General features: G+C 40.3%; 1 protein-coding gene across 4 annotated transcripts in view; it reads left to right on the top strand.

Moving 5' to 3' along the window:
* Positions 1-21,202, top strand: part of enox2 (ecto-NOX disulfide-thiol exchanger 2) — a 100,501-nt gene that overhangs the window by 16,541 nt on the left and 62,758 nt on the right. Inside the window, exon 1 of one of the 4 annotated variants that reach the window (XM_057043588.1) lies at positions 5,205-5,516. The exons of 2 other annotated variants lie outside the window; for them this stretch is intronic. In XM_057043588.1, coding sequence (XP_056899568.1) covers positions 5,495-5,516 — 22 coding nt within the window. In that variant the 5' untranslated portion in view covers positions 5,205-5,494. Of the gene's footprint in view, positions 1-5,204; positions 5,517-21,202 lie in introns of those variants that run through there. One more of the 4 variants, XM_057043587.1, reaches the window with a different exon arrangement.

Below are 21,202 nucleotides of genomic sequence, written 5' to 3'. Positions count from 1 at the left end.
GGTTTCCAAATTGAACACTAGATTAGCTGAGCTAATCACATTCTGGGCACACCAGCCCCCACTTCACGGTGGTCTGCAGTAGTAATAACACATTCAAGTCAATTTACTGAAGTCCAAAATTCAGAGGCTTTAAAGTTTGATGTACCATCACACTTAAATCAGTCTATTTCCGAACAAAACATTCCTTTGGTGAGCCTGTCTATAACTAATGGATAAATAATCATTATCCATCTTTCTCTATAATAATGGTGCTTTATTGATTTTTGTATGGAGACTCTCTATAACAGCTCTGGTGGGTGAACACACACATGTCTTCAACTGCCCTTTAATCCTCTTATTTGGAACATCACTGAAATCCCTTGAGAGAAATTCTTCAGATGTGGCACATTCGATGAACCTGAAAGATGAACTGATGGATTTTTAGAGGTCAAAGGTCTCGGTCACAGGAATCCCTTTCATATGAGTGTTATAAAACCTATTTTTTTGAGGTTTCTTTTTTATTAAAGGTGACCTGATTAGATTAAACATTCTTACTCTAAAATAATTATTCCATACAACATAGAGTAGATCCAGTGATATAACATATAATATGCCATAGCAACAGATGTACATCAAGTCTGGTGTAACTCCAGAACTAACACAGTGCTAATGCACTGATTTTTCCAGTTGTACTGATCCAGCTCAAGTCTTATTGAAAGTGTTGTAACCTTTTATATTGAAAACAGGAACAAAAAACAAAGTATGAGGTGTCCCGTGATTCGTATTGGTGCAGACGTCCAACACTTTTCACTACTAAAATCTTTGGGGTTGTATCAGTCTTAGAATTGACATCTTTTCTGTTCATTTGATATTCAAAACGACTGCGTGTCTCTTCTGCATATTTCCACATTTTAACATCAACAGGTGCATCGCACGGAGGAGTTTAGCAGAGTATTGCATGCATGTGGAAGACCGTGCATAACTCAGAGAAACTTAGTTTTCTCTTTAAATTCTGTCCTCTGAGTCTCCTTCAGAGTGTTTTTTGTTGCCTTCTTGGTGGGATGGACGTCTTGAGGCTGATGACATGTCACGTTAGTGCCAAGAATCACAACCAGCTTCCTGCACAACACAGATGCCTAAATGCACCACGGTGCCCACTTACTCTCTGAAACTGTTGTTTGTTATCACAGGAGTTACAGCATTTTAAAGTAGAATTATAATATTTTGGGATTTTTTTTTTTTTTTTACAGCTTTTGCTGTATTTGTGAGAAAGCAAGGATGGTGTTTGAGTCAAGTGAGTCGGTGGCTGAGTGATTGCGGAGCAATGCAGTGAGCACTTGTAATATCACTCCAACAGTTTAAGAGGTTAACATTTTGTTTTGCACCATATAAGACCCCTGTGCCCATTGGTATTCAAGGAGAGGTAGAATTCTGCACTTACTAGCCTGGTCCAAGTTTGGCTTTCGCATAATCCAGTTTCCCGAACAGATGATGTTTCCTGGGCACATACAGTAACTCCCACCCTTCGCATCATAAAAACAACAAACAAGCATGCTGCTGCATCTTAACACATTTTGGATCGGGTTGCTTTTCATGGTCCCTCGTTGCTGCTGCTCCAAAGCTCATTAAATTCATCCAAGTCAAGTTATTTACAAGTTTGCAAATTTGGGCTCACTTAATGAGGCGTGACTTCCGTTGGGGAGTCATCTTAAACTTTCATGTTCAGATGATCATATGGTAACAATCAGTCAGGGAGGTGTGGCGTAAGGAGGCCCAGGTAATTAGAAAAGTAAGGACTAACAGAGATAGAGGTCAACGATAAAAAGCAAAGGCCCAAATCAACACACAAGTCTATGCTGCATGTCCTTCTCCACAGATGCAGCGGGGTTAATGTCGCTAGTGGAGACACCAAATGCCGCTGTGCACACTTGAAACTGATGAGAAGAATTCATTCTAATATCATCCTTCCCTGTTTGAAGGCTCCACAAATGAGAACCTTGTGGTTTGATTGAAGAGGGAAGGTTGTTACACCACAGATACAGACTGTGAGATTTGGAAAATGGCTTGTTCCTACATCTAAAAGGGACAAACAGTCATTAATGTTGTATGACAAATGCAGGGAATTACTGATTTCAATAAATGGATGAACTCATTTTAACCAGGGCCGTGGTTGAAAACATACTCTGCTATTTAGGGATTACTTCCATTTAGCAAACTGTGATTGAATTTTAATTATTCATTAAGTTAGCGATGTCCCATTTAATTAAACAGATTCATTGATACTTGAGCAAAAGATTAGTTGTGACTGGACCACGACCTCTACATGTTTCTGCAGTAATATATTAGTGATTAGTGATATATTAGTGATTGCTAGTATAAGCCTGTGATTTATGATATAGAAAATTCTGATGACAGTGACATCTTACAAGAACTCATTTATCTCATATTGATCTAAATCAGTCAAAAAGAACCTTTATTCATCTGCTGAGCCACAAGAGTCAAATTTAGGTTTGCCTGTTTTGCTACGCTGCAGAATAACATGAAGAATTAAGGAAAGAAATCTTTTGGCAGAGGTTAATCAGGAGCGTCTAACGTGCTAATCCTCTCCTTTAGCATTGCAGGCTAATACGTACAGATTTGCACCCCAGACATCTTCTCTTGATGCTTCAGATCTGTGGTCCGTTGCCTTTACTTTGATTGATTTTAGGCTTTTTTGTTGAACTTAGCCACATCTCTGTGACAGGACATGACAGAAGATCTATACTGGGCATAAAGACATGCTGTTTTTGGATGGCCAGTGTTTTCATGGGATTTTGTAGGATTATTGTGGATGTTACATGAGCCCTTCTATGTTCTCATAAGAAAAAATTCCAATATTCACCGTAAATGGCTTAAATGTTGGTCTCTGGTGTAGCTTTGATTGCGCAAGCCTACACTATTATGGCCTACAATAAACTTGGTGTCAATCCATCATTTTCCATCACTCCTTTACTGCGGACCTAAATTGAGAGATAAGATCTCACCTCTTTTGTCACATTGTCTGAATTGCGCCATCTTATTTCCGCTGGGAAGTTTCTTTTGTGCACTCGGAGATTAACGCATGTTCAACTCAAACCCTTTTTGTGTTTTTCCTCCCATTATTCCAGGCACAAACTAACCGAACACAGTCCAGGACGTGTCTGCAGGACACAGTCAGACTGACAGATGCACTTCCAGTCAGCTTAGCAAGGCAGGCAGAGAAGGTCCACTAGAAGCTAGCACCCCCTGATTTATTTGCTCACATCAAATATGGAGAGGGCCTAGGGCCACACAATGAGCAGGCTGCAGTTTTCTTGTCCAGAGGGGTGCTTCTGCGTCTTTCTTTAATCAAAGTTTCAAGCATTGACTCAAGGTTTGGCAGCAACTTTAGAAGGTGTCTCAGACTGAGAGACAAAGATGCTTCGCTGGCATTGGTCTTTGTAATGAATTGGAACCACTCCTAATCCAGAGTTTCCCAGTGTCCTTGGCAGCCTCCCTAACCAGTTGCCTGCTGGCAAGTCTTAGTAGGAGGTGCATTGCTTAATAATGATGCTGTTGGGCATGATTTCTGCATTTCTTGTCTTGTCTCACCATTTAACCAGTTTTTGAGACCCTCTCTTCGTTGCCCATTACTTGCTTGATTGGCAGGCGCGTCCTTAATAACATTTATGGTGTGATTGTACACACCTATTTGCTTTAATTGTTCTTAGTGTTGTCAGAAGACTTCACCACATAGTTCATGACAACAACAGGAGATCCCTCTGGCAGGAGCGCTCCAGTTTTGGAAACAGTGGGAAAGCCAATCCAGCCATTTTAAGAGGCTCGGCTCCGGTCCAATTGTCTGAGGGAGGCATTCTCATGCTTTTGTTGTGTTGAGTCTGTGTTGAGTCACTCTAGATGCTTGTTGAAACTACGGTAACTCAGAATTTTGACGATGATGTTTTGCATTGGTTACCTTAAATCCATCAGATTGTACCTTGATTAGCCTTTAGGAGAGCAGGGTTGAGTGCCCATCATCTATCAGGAATGTCTGTTTATTTCGATGCAGCATTGTGGATTAAGTTGGCACTTGACGTGGCACTTCACACGTCAGTAGCTGCTTCTGACCTTCCGAGCTGTTTTTATTCCAGAAAACAGTTCTCGTAGAGTGGATTTTGATTTGTAAAAGAGGAAGGCACTCCTGCTTTTAGTAAAGACTTTTTAATCGTGAAAGATTTCTTGTGATTGCAGGAGAAAATGACTTATTATTAGAGCAGAGGAGAAAATAATCACGTCTGGCAGATACTTTATCGGCTGTTCAAAGTCATTTGATCAGAATGGTGCAGGGCCTCTAGTCTATGTAAATATGTGTTTGTGGCCTTGTCTGAGGCAACAGTTGCAAAAAAAACTCATACTGACAGTCAAAGATGGATACAATGGAATAAAAACATCCTATTAGTCCTGAAGTGTTGCTTCTAAAAATGGACGCGATTTAACAAAAATGTTCTTGAACTTTAGGGTGGCTTTTTGTCATTTTGGTTTTAAATCTATTTTAGTGTTAAATGACAATTTAAGTGTTTTTTTTTTTTTTTAATCCAAGCTCTGCAGCATGAGCTCAGCATTATAAAATCACAATCAAGTGGAGTGAGAGATTGCAGAACTGAAGGCAGAGAGAAATGTCAAGTGCCTGTCAAAGTACAGGTACAGCCTGATCTCTTCAGTCTGGAACACTGCTGCAAAGCTGCGGCTAAATGATTGGAATTTATCTTTTTTTAATAAGAAAAAAACCCAAACAAACAACATTTCTGTATATGCGTGGTATGTGCATGCCAGGGGAGCCTCTCTTCACGTCGCCCATGCTAAATATTGCCGTTGAACTCCTCATCTTTATGCTTCTTCTCCTCCAACTGGCAACCTGCAGGAATGACACCTCCCCAAAGCACAGCTGCCAAAAGTTTTGGGCACTTTACTTCACTCCATGGTGTAGCCCTCGCTGCATCTCAGTCATACAATTCTACATGCAAAGGCGTCTTTTTGGAGATGATTTGGCATTAAGATGAGGAGTGGGCGTTGAGGGTTTCCTCTTGTTCGCTGAGGCTGTCTTTCCTGGGGGAAGCTCGGCTGCAGCGCCCCGTGAATACACCCCCTGTTGACAGTTCACCAGTCGAGGTCTGCATTCAAGCTGACTGGCAAATAATAAGCAGAAGACCAAATAAGAGTTTAGGCAGCCACCGTAGCCCCCACCTTCCCTGCGCCGAGCAGTTCGCCTACACGCTGCGCGAACGCGGAGCGAACTCGTATTTCAGACAGGGGCGAACCGGACCGCGTCGCTTGGGCGGGCTCGCCTGGCGCAGCTAAAAGGTCCCACTTCGTCTGGCTGCTCTCATTGCAGTCCGGTCTGCTGAGCAGCGCGGACCGTCTGAGCAACGAAGCCCGCATCCATTGAAGGATTTTACTTGGAACACTTCGTCCTTCGGCAGGGGGACCGGGCGGACTCGCAGCTCACCGTGCGCGGACAATGTTTCTCCTGCAGTACACAGGTTGGTTTTAAGTTTGATTCCGCTTTGTGTGGCTTGTGCCGGCAGCGGAGAGGTTCAGAATTGGGGACTTGCAGCGTTGATCCCGGACTCCACACCAGTCCTTAGCGTTTCCCTCCGTTCCGTCTCCACAATGATGGAAGCTGGAGCGCAGAAGATGGTTTGTCTTCCTGGCTTCGGTCCAGAATTCTCGGGCGTATTTCCTACCAGCTGTTGGGATCTCAGCACCGCAGCCTCTCTGGCTTGGCTCTTGATATCAGTTTCTTTGTATCACGGGCAGGATTGCTCGCTGATTCCATGGAACGCTGCGCAGATATCGGGGTGCCTGCTGCAGCTGTTTGTGGACGAAGTTTTCTGAATGCGTTGATTCCACGCTGGTACTGAAATGCAGACTGTTTTAGTCCTTCATAGGCATGCTTTCCATTATTCTTGGATCAGTGTCGACCACCAGTCAGTCACGCAGGAGCTTGCTCACACGCACAAGTTGGTTTTCTGCGACGTATTAACGTTTCCATGTCATTTATTCCCTAATCCCCACAGCGCATAAATAGTTCGTTTTAAATGGGCTGGTTTCTCAGGGCTCACCGGATCTAATTAGGCAAAGATGCTGTTTGAACTCAACCCGCTTACTCTGCTTTATGAGCTTCCTTTGTTTGTATAGATTTTACCTCACATGTCCCACAGCTTTTCATATTTCATAACCTAATCGCTGCTTTCCTTCATAATCCTCCCCTTCCTTTCTTTGCCATTTACAGTGTGCGCATTTATTCCATTATGACACATTTATAACACATTAGCTGAAACATTGCAGCAGTTCATTGCTTATTTGGTAACTGTCTTGGCAAAGAAGGGATTCTGTTAATGTTTGAACAAAGCATATGGTAATCCTGGAACTTATTTAGTGGAGTAATGGAGTAATTTCACTGTGCATAATTTATTTTGCAGGTTAATTAACTTTCCAGTTTGATTAAGAAACAAGTGTTAGGGTGGAAAAGGCTGAGCGGAAGGAGTTAGTTGCATTTTTCTATAGTGTCTTTTATTTCATTCTGCTCATATTCATTCACATCCAGAGCTACAAAGTTGTGGTATAATAAGTGAACGGTGTTCAAGGACCTGCTCACGACCACAGGGAGAGTAGAGGTCCAGGAAGCCTTGTGACAGGCATTCAGCTCCACAATGTGCCAGTCATCTCTGATCAATTATTGGGCCATCTTTAGATTGCCTTTAATGGAAGGGGGGGATGTACTTTGCTGTCAGAGAAGCAGCGGGGAGGAGATTTAAAGGTTGTACATGGTGCTTGAAAAGGATCTTAAATATTTCAGCTCTTCTCGGCATGAGTGGTAGCACTGCAGAGCAAATTACATCTGAATACAGATCTGAGCTCTGTGCAGTATGGAGACGCGGCACCTTTACCTCTAATTGGTCGATGCACAACAATCTCGGGTATCGAGCCCGATTTTAGAAGCAGCTGTCAAGAGAAGAGCTGTTGGAAGCAAAGGAGGAATTTAAAGAAGTCATGCATGACCCAAAAATGCCAGATTTGGAGAAACCTGCAACTTCATTGAGAGGTTTACGGGACCTTATTCATCAAGCAGATTCTCGTAATCAGTGTATGCTGGTCTCAGCCATGCTGTCCTTGGTAAATATTTAATTTAGCCGGAAAATTTCAGGCACAGAGTTTGTTCTCATTCTTCAAAGCAGTATTTGATTCATAGAAAAACATTGCATCCAGAATGAAAATCCCGGATAGGTTAAACTCAACTCTTCTTTGTTTATTCTGATGTAGACTAACACCATATTGAAGTGGAATCAGATTGTGTTTTATGTATTTTAAATATCACATCTGCCTGACATCATTTACACACAATAATATGTACCTGCTTCTCCATTAGCTCGTCTCTGGAGAAAAAAAAAGTACAGCTGATTTAGGGAGGTCATTCTGATAATTATTTTTATTATCTTGTATTGCATGTGAACTTGTACTCTTTCTAAATTTGCCTCGCCACGCATGCGTCAGCGTGGATGAGCTAAAGATTCATCTCTCGATTATCTGCCAAATGTTTGCTTATCGATTCCCAGCATCTTTATGCACGGAGATATTCAAATTCAAAAGTTCTGTTGTCGCAAACCCTTCCGTCAAGTCTGATTGAAATCAATTTATATGCTAATTAATTTTGACACACGCAACTAATAGGATTATCACTGACAAAATTGGATTTTCTTTAATGTCAAAGGTTTCCTTCAGTGGAACATAATGTTGTTGTAATGTTCTGTTTTGATGTTATTGTTTAACAAGAGCCTGCTGGATACTAGATTGGTGACAGTAGTCTTTATTGTCTGCCTACAATGAGGTCGGAGAGCTTAGTGAATATCTATAAAATGTTCCTCTTTGTCTACCATTTAAAAAAAAAAAAAAAAAAAAGAAAAGAAAGTTTTTCAAGTAAAACAAGATGTTTTTTAATGTTGAGTGATCTGTCTGCACCACAAATGATCATTTCTGTCTCTCTCTGGGATCAATCTCCATTCGGTGTGGTAGAATGGACTGGAAATATGATATCAAGTATAAATCAAAGCAAACTGTTGACCTATCCTTGTGATGCGTCAACAGCAAATATAGAAAATGATGTTGAAGCAGTTTTTTGGATGCAGAGATTTTTTTATATTGAATAAAAACAGTCCAAATCAGCAGTTGAACAGGTTTAGCGGTTGCACAGCTTCATGGATAGAGAAGTAAACACTGAACTTTGAAATTAAATTCAAACAATTTTGCCTTTTCCCAGTTAAATTAAAGCGAGCTTTCGTTTTATTCAAAAACAGGAGCTTGTTCGCTCTATGAGGCTTTGGATTTGCAGCAGGTGTTGAACTTTCTGCATATTCCTCTGCTCCTTTTATTGCTCTTTAGCTCCTTATTCTTTACACATAATCATCATCCGCCTAGTCACCCTCATTTGAGATTCAGCAGACAGTGAACACACAGCTTGTTTTGCACGTCTCAATACTTTCCTCAACTTTTCCATTTAAAAAATGGATAACGATGTTCTGAACCCTGAAAACTTATTTATCAGCTCATCCTAGTTTTGTGTTGAGTTGAGGTTGGCAGATATGTTGGTTGAAAACATCACCACTGATTTATATCCTCGGATAAATGTGTAAATACATATATAGCTGTTCATAAAAATCCATTTAAAGGTGGTCTCATCCTTTGATACTATATACGAAATGCTTGGCTACTTATGTCATTTCATTTAATGTGATACCACTGTAGCACACCATCTGCTGGGCTAATGTTTAAGGCTTCCGGTGTAATAACCATTGTTTAATTGCGTTACACTTCAGTCCTAAATTTCCGTAACATAAGCTAATAGTTGTTCAGTCCTCAGTGTAATGCCCTCCAGAAACACAACCGCTTGCTCTGATTGTTTAGCTTCAAAATTACAGCAGCAGCAACATTAAAATTAGGCTTAAACCCATTCAAATTGGATAAAAAAGTATGTTTGCTTGGGTGAAAGACTCCTGTGAGGATCAGCAGAGTTGGCAATGGCAGCAATTCAACCTACCATCTGGTGTCGAGGAGCTAAGAGAGGGTTGGCAGCCTGAAGGCAACAAACTCAGGGGCTCCAAACATATCACTGACGGGGCTTTTCATTTCTAAACAGTTTCCTGATTAGCAGACCCCATGGGGAACTTTGAAATAGAAGCTAAGGACCCAGGAAAAGCATGTTCAGGAACATGAAAGATGACGCGAGACTTCAGACTCATTCTGCAGTCCGCACTTGCTTTTTGAGGGAGGGGATCGTGGCTCAGCGCTGTTATGTTAAACCCACATGACAGTGCCTTTGAGTGGAGGAGGATAGAGGAGGGGACTGAGGAGGCTGGATTATGCCGTTTAGAAGGCATGGCTCATCAACCTTTCTTCATTTTAAATATGCCTTCAAAAATATACAATTAACACTTCAGTCTGCTATGCTGGTCTCACTGTTCCACATTATCCTTCCTCAAAGATAGAAGTAATTGATAGGATGTGTTTTAACGCGACTTTTTCACAACTTTTAAATGTACCCATTTTGCAATTAATTCTACATAATTTAAATGGAAAATCTAGCTGTTTAATGTTCAATAAAATAGAATATTTGGAGACGTTTCAGATTAATATTTAAGTACTGTAATCTTAAAACAATACTGACAATCCTAAACATTTTTGCTGAACTCATACCATTAAAATGCCATTATGCCCTTTAATAGTTCTTTGTCCTTAATGCTGGTAGCTCTGCATTTTCCAAGTGACGCGTTAGTTCTGGAGGCAACTTTACTGCAGAACTTGTGCATCTTTGTACTTTATCAAAGGCTTCCATAGCTGTTGCTTTCGAGTGCAGTCATGTTGTTATATCTTCTTTTCTGTCCCGCTTGAGCAGGCTGACAGATGGAAGATGACAAACCGTAGGTGAACCAGTCAAATGCATTGCACCCGCCTGGCAATATAGTACTCTCTGGAGCCCAAACGAACCTGAATTTTGATTTTGTTGGTCTGATGCGCTCTCACCCACTCCCCACAAGTGTCAAGAAAAACAATTGACTGTATCAGACTTCTTCAAATGAAGAATTAGAATGGAGGTTAATGCTGATGTATTGTACTTCTATTTAGTGACACCTATGTCCACAACCATTTTGGAGATTTGTCTGGATCTTAGTCTTTCCTTAACATGGGATTTCGAATGTGGTTTTAATCTCTATAACATAATATTTCAAGTTTTCAGCCTCATGATAAACGGCTGTTCTCGGAACCAAGAGAAACAAGTTAGATTTACACGATAACTGGATCGTCTGTGAATAGAGCAGCAGAAAATGGAAACCATCTATCATGTATTCACAATTTTTTCTTTTTGTATCGACACAGCCATTCACAGATCGCACACTGTGCACAATCTTTCACCACGGAGGAGAAACACGCCTGAAATGTCAAGAGAAGTTGTCTGAAACATTTGCTGTTGAAGCTGAAAGAAGCTCTTGTACCTGCGTGTTTTCTGTTTTGAGACCGGACCCGTCTCAAACCCTCGCTGCTGGATAAATTCATGGCATTTTCTGCACTCAGCATATCTTGCCGGCCAGAATCATTTCAGTAGTTTTTTTTTTCTGAGGAATGGGCGGTCAGCATTTGCGGCAGGATGATACAACACTGGAGTAACATTTTGACAGGGGGTACGGTGCAGGTTTCAGTCGGCTTCTTCGAATTATAGACTATTTCCAAACTCCCACCCAGCTGAGGTCAGCCTTGGGCTCTCGTATTAACAAGGTTCGGTGAGTTGAATCATGGACGTCTTTGAAGATGCTTGAATTTAGACATACGCCTCATAAGCTTTTTACAGTGATGGCAACACAAAATTCAAATAGAGAAAAAACAGTTTCCTCATTTTACTTCCATCGTCGACAAGCAACTGTTTTCTACAGATGAATCAAAATGTGCACGTTGTTTGGCGGTAAAAGATCTTGATTAGTTGCATTCCTTCCATGCACTGACACATGGTGTAAAAGCACATTGAAAGTTGTGGCTCAGGTTACACGTCGCCCCTCGTTCACCTCACAGGGGGTCTGTGAACTTTGGGGGGGTAGTGAAAAACAGAAACTCAGAGGAAGTGATGAAGAAACGATTGTCAAGCTAAGTAAAATGCTGCTGCAGCTTTTGGGCTGTGCTTTCATTGCGCGTGTTTGACTTTAAGTGGAAAGTCGACTGAACTAGAGTGCACTTGATTCATAAGTTTGAGAAGGAACTTTTCATGTAGTATTTCTGCTTAATTTTGTTCAGCCAAGTGTGATCGAAAGTTTCAAGCTTTTCAGTTAATGTCTGTGCTCAATTGAGCTTTTTCCAACTTTCATTGTTCTTGTTAACACTGACCAGCATCATCTTCCTGTTTGAATGTGACAATAAATTTACACTTATGTGTGAGAAAAAGCATTTTACTGATGCATCAAACGTTGAATGAAAATGTGGCAAAAGAAATGATGCATCAATGCACCAAGATCATGACGCTTTATTATGGATTGATGATTATTTCATCACCGCCTGTGTCTGATTTTGTAATGAAGTCATTTGAGAGTTCCACCCCACACTGATTATATCTTATAATATTTACCGGGTACATTTTCCAATTTTTGGCCAGCAAACTAAATGTTTGGCTTCCCATGACCCATCTATCATAAACTGCCCAACTTCCTGTCCTGCAGTATTTTATAGTGGTTATTCATGTGATCTGTCCAAGGTGGTGAGTGGTTTTCCTCATGCAGGATGTGGCCTTAAGGGCATATGCTGACAAGAGCTGACTTAACATCATGGCACCAGACAACACCCATTACAGGCAGGGAGGTAATTGGATTCACAAATCAACCCGGGATAGAGTTTATAGTGGCACTGGGCTTTATGGGTCATTTTTCAGAGACTGGCGGGCAATTTCTCATCGAGGGAGCTTGGTGGTAACAAGACGCCTGGCAGTCAAAGGAGCATCTTGCCTTAGCCTAAAAACTAAAAGCTTATTTTTCTGTTGATTAAATTGTCTCACTTGCTGTTATTTATATTTGTTTTACAACCTTCTTTCTTCGGTGCATTCCCTCATTAAATGTGACACATCCCTCCTTTTTATCAAAGAAAAAGTGAGAGAAGTGTTCCTGTTTTTTTATAATGGTTGATGCACATACTGGAGGTTATTAGTCATGCTTTCTGTGCTCGTCCCATGAGAACTCATGGCAGCGGATCAATCTACTGTATAAGCAGATTAATTAATCTGTCCAATTCTAGGGCTGCATCAACTGGCTGCATATTTCAGAGTCAGTGTCCAGATGCTCTCCTTTCTGGTGAGTTCTGACTTGTTAGTGCGGTCTCTCGACCAAAGCTGTGCTGAGAGGAAACTGGAGCGAGCTGCCGGGGTAAAAAGCTCAGCCTCAGCACAGCCCAACATTACACACAGGTAAAACCGGGGTCCCACAGGATTCTGTCAGCTAAACGGATCCACAGATATCTAATAAAGTGCTTTCTGAAGTACTGAAATTGAAGGAGTCTCAGGCTCAAAAAATATCCATGGTTTGGCTTCCATTAGACCTCAGACATTTCTTGTTCCAATGTATAAGTTTAAACAAATAAAATGTATTGAATTGTGCAAAGCCATATGTTCTCATGTCAGTAAATCAAAATAAATGGTCAGTCTGATGGCCAAAAACGGGGTGATGATTCCCTCAAAGGCAACTGGAGCATTTTTGTATTTTCTAAGACTAACAGAATTGTCAGATGGACAGTCATCAGTCACATTCGTGGAGGGTTAGGTTGCTACATAACAGGGGTGAGTTTATCAAACCAAATCCCCCCTGATACATGAACAAAGTGCATAATTCTTGTCCATATGGAGCCCTTAACTCTAAACCCAGATATGTCATTTCTCTAGTATATTCACATACAGTATGTTCTGTGTTGATTGACTGGAGTTGGAAGCGTTTTCTAATGGTTCTTCGAAAGTACATGTTTGATTGAACACATGGATAGTAATATATAATAATGGAGACACACGCCTTTTTATGCTAATTATCAATATTTAAGGCTTTGAAATTGCTCTGTGTGAGACATTCCCACAGAAATGGAAGTTTTCCTGCAACTTTGAGACTAAAGCTAAAGCCAAGAAGCTTAGAGAGGTAGAAATCTTAAGAGAAAGAGAGCATAAACATCAAAGCCATGTATTCATTCATATGAACCTTATATTGATATATAAATAGAAGCCATGTATCAAACGGAATTGTAACAGTACTTCAGCATATTGGACTACTATAACAATGAACATACTCTCCTGCAATTCCAATTGAAATCAGATGTTCTCTTGGTTCCATATCGTGAAAACCATATGTGACCTGGTTTTTCTGAGGTTCTCACATTCCAAGCTTTGAATGTATGTGTGCCCTTCCTTCTTTTCACATGTGGTTTCGTTGCAAATTTAAGTCATTCCTGGATCTGGCCAATTTCATTTTTATTTTCCTGGTATTTCATTTTGAGCTCTTTGACCTTGAAGTCGGTGACTTCTTGAGTTTGGAATAGTTCAGAGAGATCTTGTTCCCTTAAGTCAATTCTGAGTGGAAGGGAACACTTGAGCACTTCAGAGGTTTTTATGCTGACAAAATTGCATTAGATGAAGGATCTCCCACATTAGCTTTACAATGCATCTGAGAATAAAGCACGCCTTTGATTTTATAGATGACTGACAAGGAACAGGAACACAGTTATTAATCCGTAATGAAGTAGTCTAATCTACCAATAGAGTTGCACACACTAAATAATTGCTCAGTTGGCAATGACAGAAACATTTATTTTAAGTCTTGGTCAAGTGCGCAGGATTTAATTGCAGCAATCAGCAATACTTATCTTTTCATTAGTGTCTAATCACATTAAAACCGTGTTTTCTCCAAAGAAATGTGTGTGTGAATTTCTTTCTATAAAGATCAAAATTTTGCCATGTTTGCTAAACTAAATGCAGTTTTGTCATTGCTTTGTAGGATTCTGCTAATTAAGATTTTTGTATGATTTATTAATTATAAAAACTGTTCAGCACCATTTTTCTAGTCACTCAAGCAACTAATAGCTTCAGCAGTGATCTGCATGCACAGTGATCTTATTAAAACCCTTGAGAAGGCACAAAGGACATAAAGACACAAATGTGGCACAGGAAAGCTCATTCGTGGGAAAGTGTAATCATTTTAATTTTTCTGAAATAATGATTTTGCCTATTCAATATTTCTGTCTTCAGTACTTTGCTTGTAATGGAGAAAGAAAATTGGCCATTTGTTCAGACATCAACCCTTTACTCTTGAGACCTTTACTTTCTGCCTCCTACAACACTGTCCGAGCTCTAGTCTCTAAAAAGCAAAGAATGTACACCGCTAATTCAGATTCTAGCCTTTAGATCCTGAGGATCTGTGAGGTTTCATTAGTTTTTCTGGTTTGGTAATTAATCAAGGGAGGCTCTCTCTACGGAGTGTGGCTATTGGCTAAGTTGCTCTCCCATAATCTTCTCATAAGGCCAGATAATTAATGGTAGAATGACAGGCGAGCCTGCAGACCTCCTGTTAATGGAAAGGATTCATCATGTTTGCATAAGTTACTCGCTGTTTTTGTGTTGAGAGCTTCGTCAGGGGGTTGTCTCTGCTCTGGTCTGTTATTAAGGTCTTGCAGCTGTGCTTAACAGGAGATGATGTCATGACAGGTATTGGAAAAGCAGGAATCTTCTCAGCTTATTGTCATTGCTGTTTGCTTGAGCCAGAGATGAAAATTAATTTAAAAAAATTGCACAAACTTTGCAGAGTTCACCCGCCGGTCTATCCTCTGCAGGTAGGTGTGCCATCTGCCTCTTATACAGTTTTAATGGCATTTAATTCAGGGCAGGCATTAAAAGTTCAAGTGTTCCTGCCAAGTCTGTTGTTTGTTATCAAACCAGTCACCATCTGTAAGTTGGGTTCACAGCTGACTGTGGTAAATCCTGTCCAGCTGCCGCCGCGCATGGTGTGTATCAGATTCAACCCCCTCTCTGTGCTTCCGAACATAAATGATGATCTGCTCTCATGAAAGTCAAATCATTTTTTACAGAATGTATATTTTTGTAGAAACAGTTCAGTTTGAGTCTGGGGCTCAACAGGCATGACTTGCTGATGGTTCGCAACTGAAATATAAATTAATAGGAGGTATTATTCAAGAAAATGTTCCCATGGGAGAAGCAATAGTTCTAACCGTTGAAAACTGACTGGATTGTCCGAGTCTGCTTGTCACGGTCTGTACAATGTTTAGACATTTACCCTGCAGGTAAATAGAGCGGTGGAGGAATGAACGACATCGCCATGATATGATATTTCCTGTGGGCATGGCTGCTCAGACCTAGTCTGATAAAGGCTTTGAAAGGCCGGGGCTGTAGGTGTCGTCCTCCTGAACAGACGAGAAGGAAACTCACTTCAAATTAAGCTGGAAATTGGGTTAATCACTGGGTGGAAACTGGATCAGCAGCACACTCAGAACAGTACTGCAGCATTGGAAAACTTTAATATTTAATGTTTTGTCCTTCATTTTTGTGGTTATCATGTGGAAATGTTTTAAGGCCAGGGTTCTTGCTGCCAAAGTCTTATTCAGGGATTTGATTCTTGATGAAAGGTTTAGTACTGATAAACAGTCATGGCTGCAGATAGTTATTATACTATTGTGAGGGCTTTCATTTTTACGTATTAGTTGGCACCTTCCTAAAAAGAAAGTGGGAATAATAAGTCAGACACATTCAGCACAAGAATGACTAATGAACTACTCTGGATATATGCTTTTACCATATCTGACAACTGGTTAATTAAAATAAAATCTTTGTGATTCTTGTGTTGATATAACATTGTCTGAGAGAGCCTCCTAAAAGATAGAAGCACTAAATGCAACTGTGCTTACAGTCTTTAAAAAAATGCCTGAAATTTTGGATGCTGCAGAAATATTTTACATTACCCTTCCAAATATAGCTCTCTTGATAAAGTATATGTGACATAGAAACATCATAAAACAGTCTGTTGACTGCAATAGTTGTGTTGGCAGGTTCAAGTTATCTTACTGTAGCTGTTTATTATCCTGCACAGGAGTAAAAGACACAGCTTTTCATCATCCATTTCAGTGTCTTTGCTGCCGTGTGCAGATGAGGAACCCATCAAAGCTTTCATCATTCATATCATAGAGATTATGCGTTGTCATGAAAGAGACTTCATAGAGATCTAACGGATGGGTTATGCTGAAGTCCATCAACCAGGAATAACATGAGCCCTTTGCTGTCTGCTCTGGGACGGAGTGGTTACTAAAGGGCTTCAAGATCTTTAGAGTTCTGACCATGTTGGAGTTTCAATCAGCCCCGGACAATACAACGAAGCCTTTGCTAATCCTTCGGTAATACTTCCTTAAATACACCAGGGCACCATTAGAATTTTTGGGCTATTTAAAAACCAATTCATTCTTGGCATCCAGTTCAACAAGGATCTATTGGACCTGCAGCTGTTCGATGTGTTGAATTATTTCACCGCACTGTCGAAGTTATGTCAAATAAAACACACCTGTATGTTTATTTCAGAACCCGTTTATACACTGACTCTTCATCTGTCATTTTTGATTTACAGCTCATCTTTTGAATGTAGCCAAGGAAAAACTGCTGGTTTGTCGTAAACTACTCGCACTCAAACCCCAGAATGCACGATTGTCTTCCAGGTCTCCTCCAGGTCGATTTATGTGAATGAAAGACGAGGTAGTTTTCTGAAAATTACTCCAGGTTATGCAGTTTGGCAACTGCCTCTTCTGATAAACAAGTGCTTTATTGACTGAGATTGAGAATGAAATCACTGAATCACTTCAATCACCACAATGTTTCAACCCATCGATGTTATCCACAGACACCAGCGCTGAATAAATCTGAAACTCAAGTGCAAACGGCCATTTCAAAATGGCTTCTCACCAGCTTTCGTGGTAAGATACACAGCATTTTTAAACTTTGGTAAACGTCGCTTTACCTAAGAGGTAATTAGGAGTCTGTGTGTTGTATATTCCCAACTCAAACCTCACAAAAGTGCCACTCTCAAAATCTTTCACTTTCCCCTATTTTCAACTCATTCTGACTAAAATGTGTATTTATTATTTCTTTGTTTCAAATTTCACTTTATACTTAATTAGAACTATATAAATTAATTGGGATTTCAGAAATCCTGCTCCCAAAATGCATTGGAATTAAGACTGAATGTCTGAAGTGGAAATAGAAGTTTTTATTCATTTATTTGGTTGAATGGCGTCTGCTGGGCTTGGTTTTCTTCTGTATAACTCGATAAGTGCAGATCTATGAAATAGCTAATTGCCTTTGTCCTGAATGCTTTCATGACCAGGGAAATGGACAAAGGTAATTTCCTGTTCTATTTCTGTCAAATCTCGGAGGAGTCTCAACAACAGCGTGGAGGAAATAGCGCTGGTTATATATTACAACAGGTTTGTTTTGTTTATTTATTGAATTATTCCAAATAATCCCCAGAGGTGGCAAAGAATGTACAAACTGCTGGGAATGTAAAAATGATCTCCAAGGGTTTGTGGGGGTGGAGTTTGTCCAATGCAGTAGAAAACTGGCACGTTTGTCCTGCATAGTAACTTAGTTGAACTGAATCAAATTAAAAACAATAAAAATATAAATTGTACTTTATTCCCAGTCTTATATGTACTTCTCTCTGTCTCTCTCTCTCTTTTTATAGATATAACATTTTTAGAAAGTGCAGTCATTGTCAGATCTGCGGTTATAAACGGTACAGGCAGATAAGTTTGCTTATTACAATCCTGTTTCCGAACAAGATTTCAATGTCAGAAGGTGCTGTCAGGTTCTACACAACGGCCGTAGACGCACCTAGTTCTATTTTCATTCTTGAGCAAAAAAGACAGATTTTTCTCAAAGAGACGCCATGATCTGACATTTGTAGGTAGATGAAAATATTCTTGTCGAGCAGCCTGCGTATAAAGATGTAATGTTATGTGAACTTTTTGCGTTATTCACAGGGCATTTGTAGTCATTCCGTCACATTAGACGCAAGTTGTGTTGCATCAGGGAATCATCTGGTGGCTTCATTTTATGCCCCCGTACAACTGGAGGCGAATCCCAACTTCTCGTCATAAAGTTCTGACAGCCCTGCAGAGTGCTGTCGACCAAATACTAAACAGTGGCCAGTTTGGTCCTCTGGGTTTTCCAGTCAGAGCCGTCAGTGGTATCCTGTAGAAGGATAAAGAGCACTGGAGCAAACAGAGACAAGTCATACCATTCTGCCTAACATTCTGGTGTCACGCCAGAATTTTTTTATTCTAAATTGAAATGGTTGGATGAAGTGCTTTCCAAGAAAACCATTTGGTTGACTACCACCCAACAGCATTGAAGGGCAGAAATAAAGTAGCAGGCCTTGGGGTGATGAATGCTTTGGATTAGTATTCTCACAGAGTTGTAATCTGCCGGTAAATTTTTTGCAACACGATAAAAGATGATTCACTTTACTGTTTGTCATTGTATCTCAATCTATCGATGAGTCAGAGTGTGGACGTGGACAGAAACCCAAGGCATTTGAATAGGATACAGTAAACCAGATGTTTGCATCAGTGTTGTAAACTTGGCTGCCCCAAGCTCACCAAAACTATAGCAAATTTGTCCTTCTGAATTTCAACCTAAAATTTCATTTTGGCTGCATTTTCTGAGACTCTCTTCAGTCTTGACAAGATGATGTTTGTCACTTAATAATGCATTGTGGCACACTTAAGCACTCTTGAATCCAAAGACGTTCTCCTCCATTTTCAGTTACTTACACAAAAATCAACTTCAGATAATAAATGATGACATAGACGTCTCTGCTAGAGTTACCACAGAGTTGATATAAATAAAGGAGCTCCATATAGTAAGGCTGTGATAACTGTCGCTTCTCTTGTTAGGGGCTCTTTCATTTACTGCAGCCTCATGACATTATTTTATTCTTGACCTAATTTGACAATCTTGAAAATAAAAGCACGCCTAATATTATCACAAGGCTGTGTGGGTGTAGTATCCGCACTATTATTTGTGTCAGTGGTGTATTATGATGTCACGTGTCCTTCATAGTGTTCTATAGTGGTGATGAATTTCTAAAAAAGATTCAGTACGATGCTGGGTGACTATTTTGATAAGTAAGTTGTTGGAACTGAAGCTGGATATGCAATGATAGATCACTGTGCATGTTAATCCAAGTGCCAGACCATGTACTGCCTGTCAGATTATGAGTAGGGAATCAGATCAAATTCAAAAAACCGTCTCCATGTGAAATCTATTCATTTGTCCGGTGCTTTCACTAAGGTATCATCACTGTCCATCAGAGCGTTGTAGATCGTGATCAGCATCGGGCAATGCAGGACTCCAGGACTAGAATTTAGAGTTCTGACTCATTGGGAATGACAAGTAGCCATCTGGCAATTCTTCACTTCAGACCTCTATGGTAGCTGCATCCCAAAATAGCATCAAAGACAAAGACTTGTCTTTTGAAATTCGTCTGTTGCATCTAGAGCACTCCCATCTTCCTTGTGCCGTCACTCAGGGGGTCTCAGACATTTGGATATTAATTCATGTGCACTAATTTCAGGAGAAAAAGGAAGCAGCAAACCAGTACCAGTGACTAAGGAGCACTTTTACAGTCATTAATTGGCACACAAGGGAATATGCTTTTTTTAATCAGCGTTCTATGAAACAAAGTGTAGCCTCGGGGATGTTGTGAAGGGTACTGACAAGGTGTGGGCATTCGAAAACCTGAAACCTGTTTTAAAGACGTATGTGACGTTGTGGCATGGACTGTTAGGATGGCCGCAAGCGAGATTTATATTTATCATTTCGTTGTCTTCTGCCCAAGAAAATTTTCTGCCCATCTGTCAAACTTCATCAAGTATAAGAAAACTGAAATGGGTTGTGCATGTTTGTGGTTAACATCTCAAACAAAGTTTGGTTTCCATGTCTCACAAATGTAACATTATTGATGACTCTTAGGAGCTAACAGTGAGCCTCCAGTAAAATAATGCCTTGGTGACAGCCTGCACAAGCCGCCACACACAGCTCCACAGGACAGATACAACAAGCTGTCATTAGCTCTTTCACTGGAACACATTGTCCGGCTGCTGATCTAACACACCGCATTCAACTTGACCATCTATTTAAGGGAAGGGTGATCATTCCCAAAGTCATTAACATAAGAGCATCTCTGCCAAGCTGTATAAGCGATACGGCGATTGCTCACATAACCGAGATTTTCTTCGTAGGAACTGTTGATATCTTGATATCAGGTCTTTAAAAGGAAAGATCAGATGGCAAGAGCTCGGACACTCTGGGGCCTGATGGATTGTGGGAAAGAACTTCTTTCCAATAAAGGACAGATATTTTCGAGTTGTTGCCTTCTCCTGTGATCATTGTTTTAACTTATTAGTCCATCGTTAAGCATGGTTCTCGAAGGACGGCAACATGCAAGTGTAAGCTAACGTGACCTTATCAACTGCGGTGTTGTCTTGTTAAAACACAGACGGTCCCACACACACTGCAGGAAGGACACATTCTTTGACATTAGAAAGTTGATTAGGCTGGAAACCAAAGATCCTTATTGAGTTTAATGGAAGAGAGATGAGTGTTTGGGAGATTTAAATAAATTAACCTTCCCTGAGGCTCGAGAGAATGACAGGGAGGCAGTCTAAGGAGGAATTTCCATCTTGCCACAGATGACATGAATCTTCATGACATAATTATGGTGAAGAGCTGTTGTTCTTGCGTGCCAAGCTGTGCTTGCGTTAGAGGAGCCGGCTCCAGCTTCATGTGCCACTGTATTGTGTTCATCTGTCTTTCTGTATGTTTTATAAATCCACAGATCTGAGTTATTGCAGTTCAAATGTCATCACAACATCAGAGAACAGATTAACCTTTACCTAACTCTCAACTCTAAGAACATGTGTAATTATCATGATAATATCCTTGAATCTGTATGACATTTACTGTAGATTAAAAAAAAAAAACATTAACATTTAGCTTTAACTGCATGTTTAACTATAGTCTAAACTTGCTCATTTGAGTTTTAGATGCAAATAATACGTTTTTTTTAAAAAATTTCTTCTGTATTTCATCAACCAAATCTAAGTT

The sequence above is a fragment of the Takifugu flavidus genome, chromosome 9 (genome assembly GCF_003711565.1).
Source record: "Takifugu flavidus isolate HTHZ2018 chromosome 9, ASM371156v2, whole genome shotgun sequence".
In the NCBI taxonomy this organism is placed as follows: domain Eukaryota; kingdom Metazoa; phylum Chordata; class Actinopteri; order Tetraodontiformes; family Tetraodontidae; genus Takifugu; species Takifugu flavidus.
This window is presented reverse-complemented; position numbering and strand designations above follow the sequence as displayed.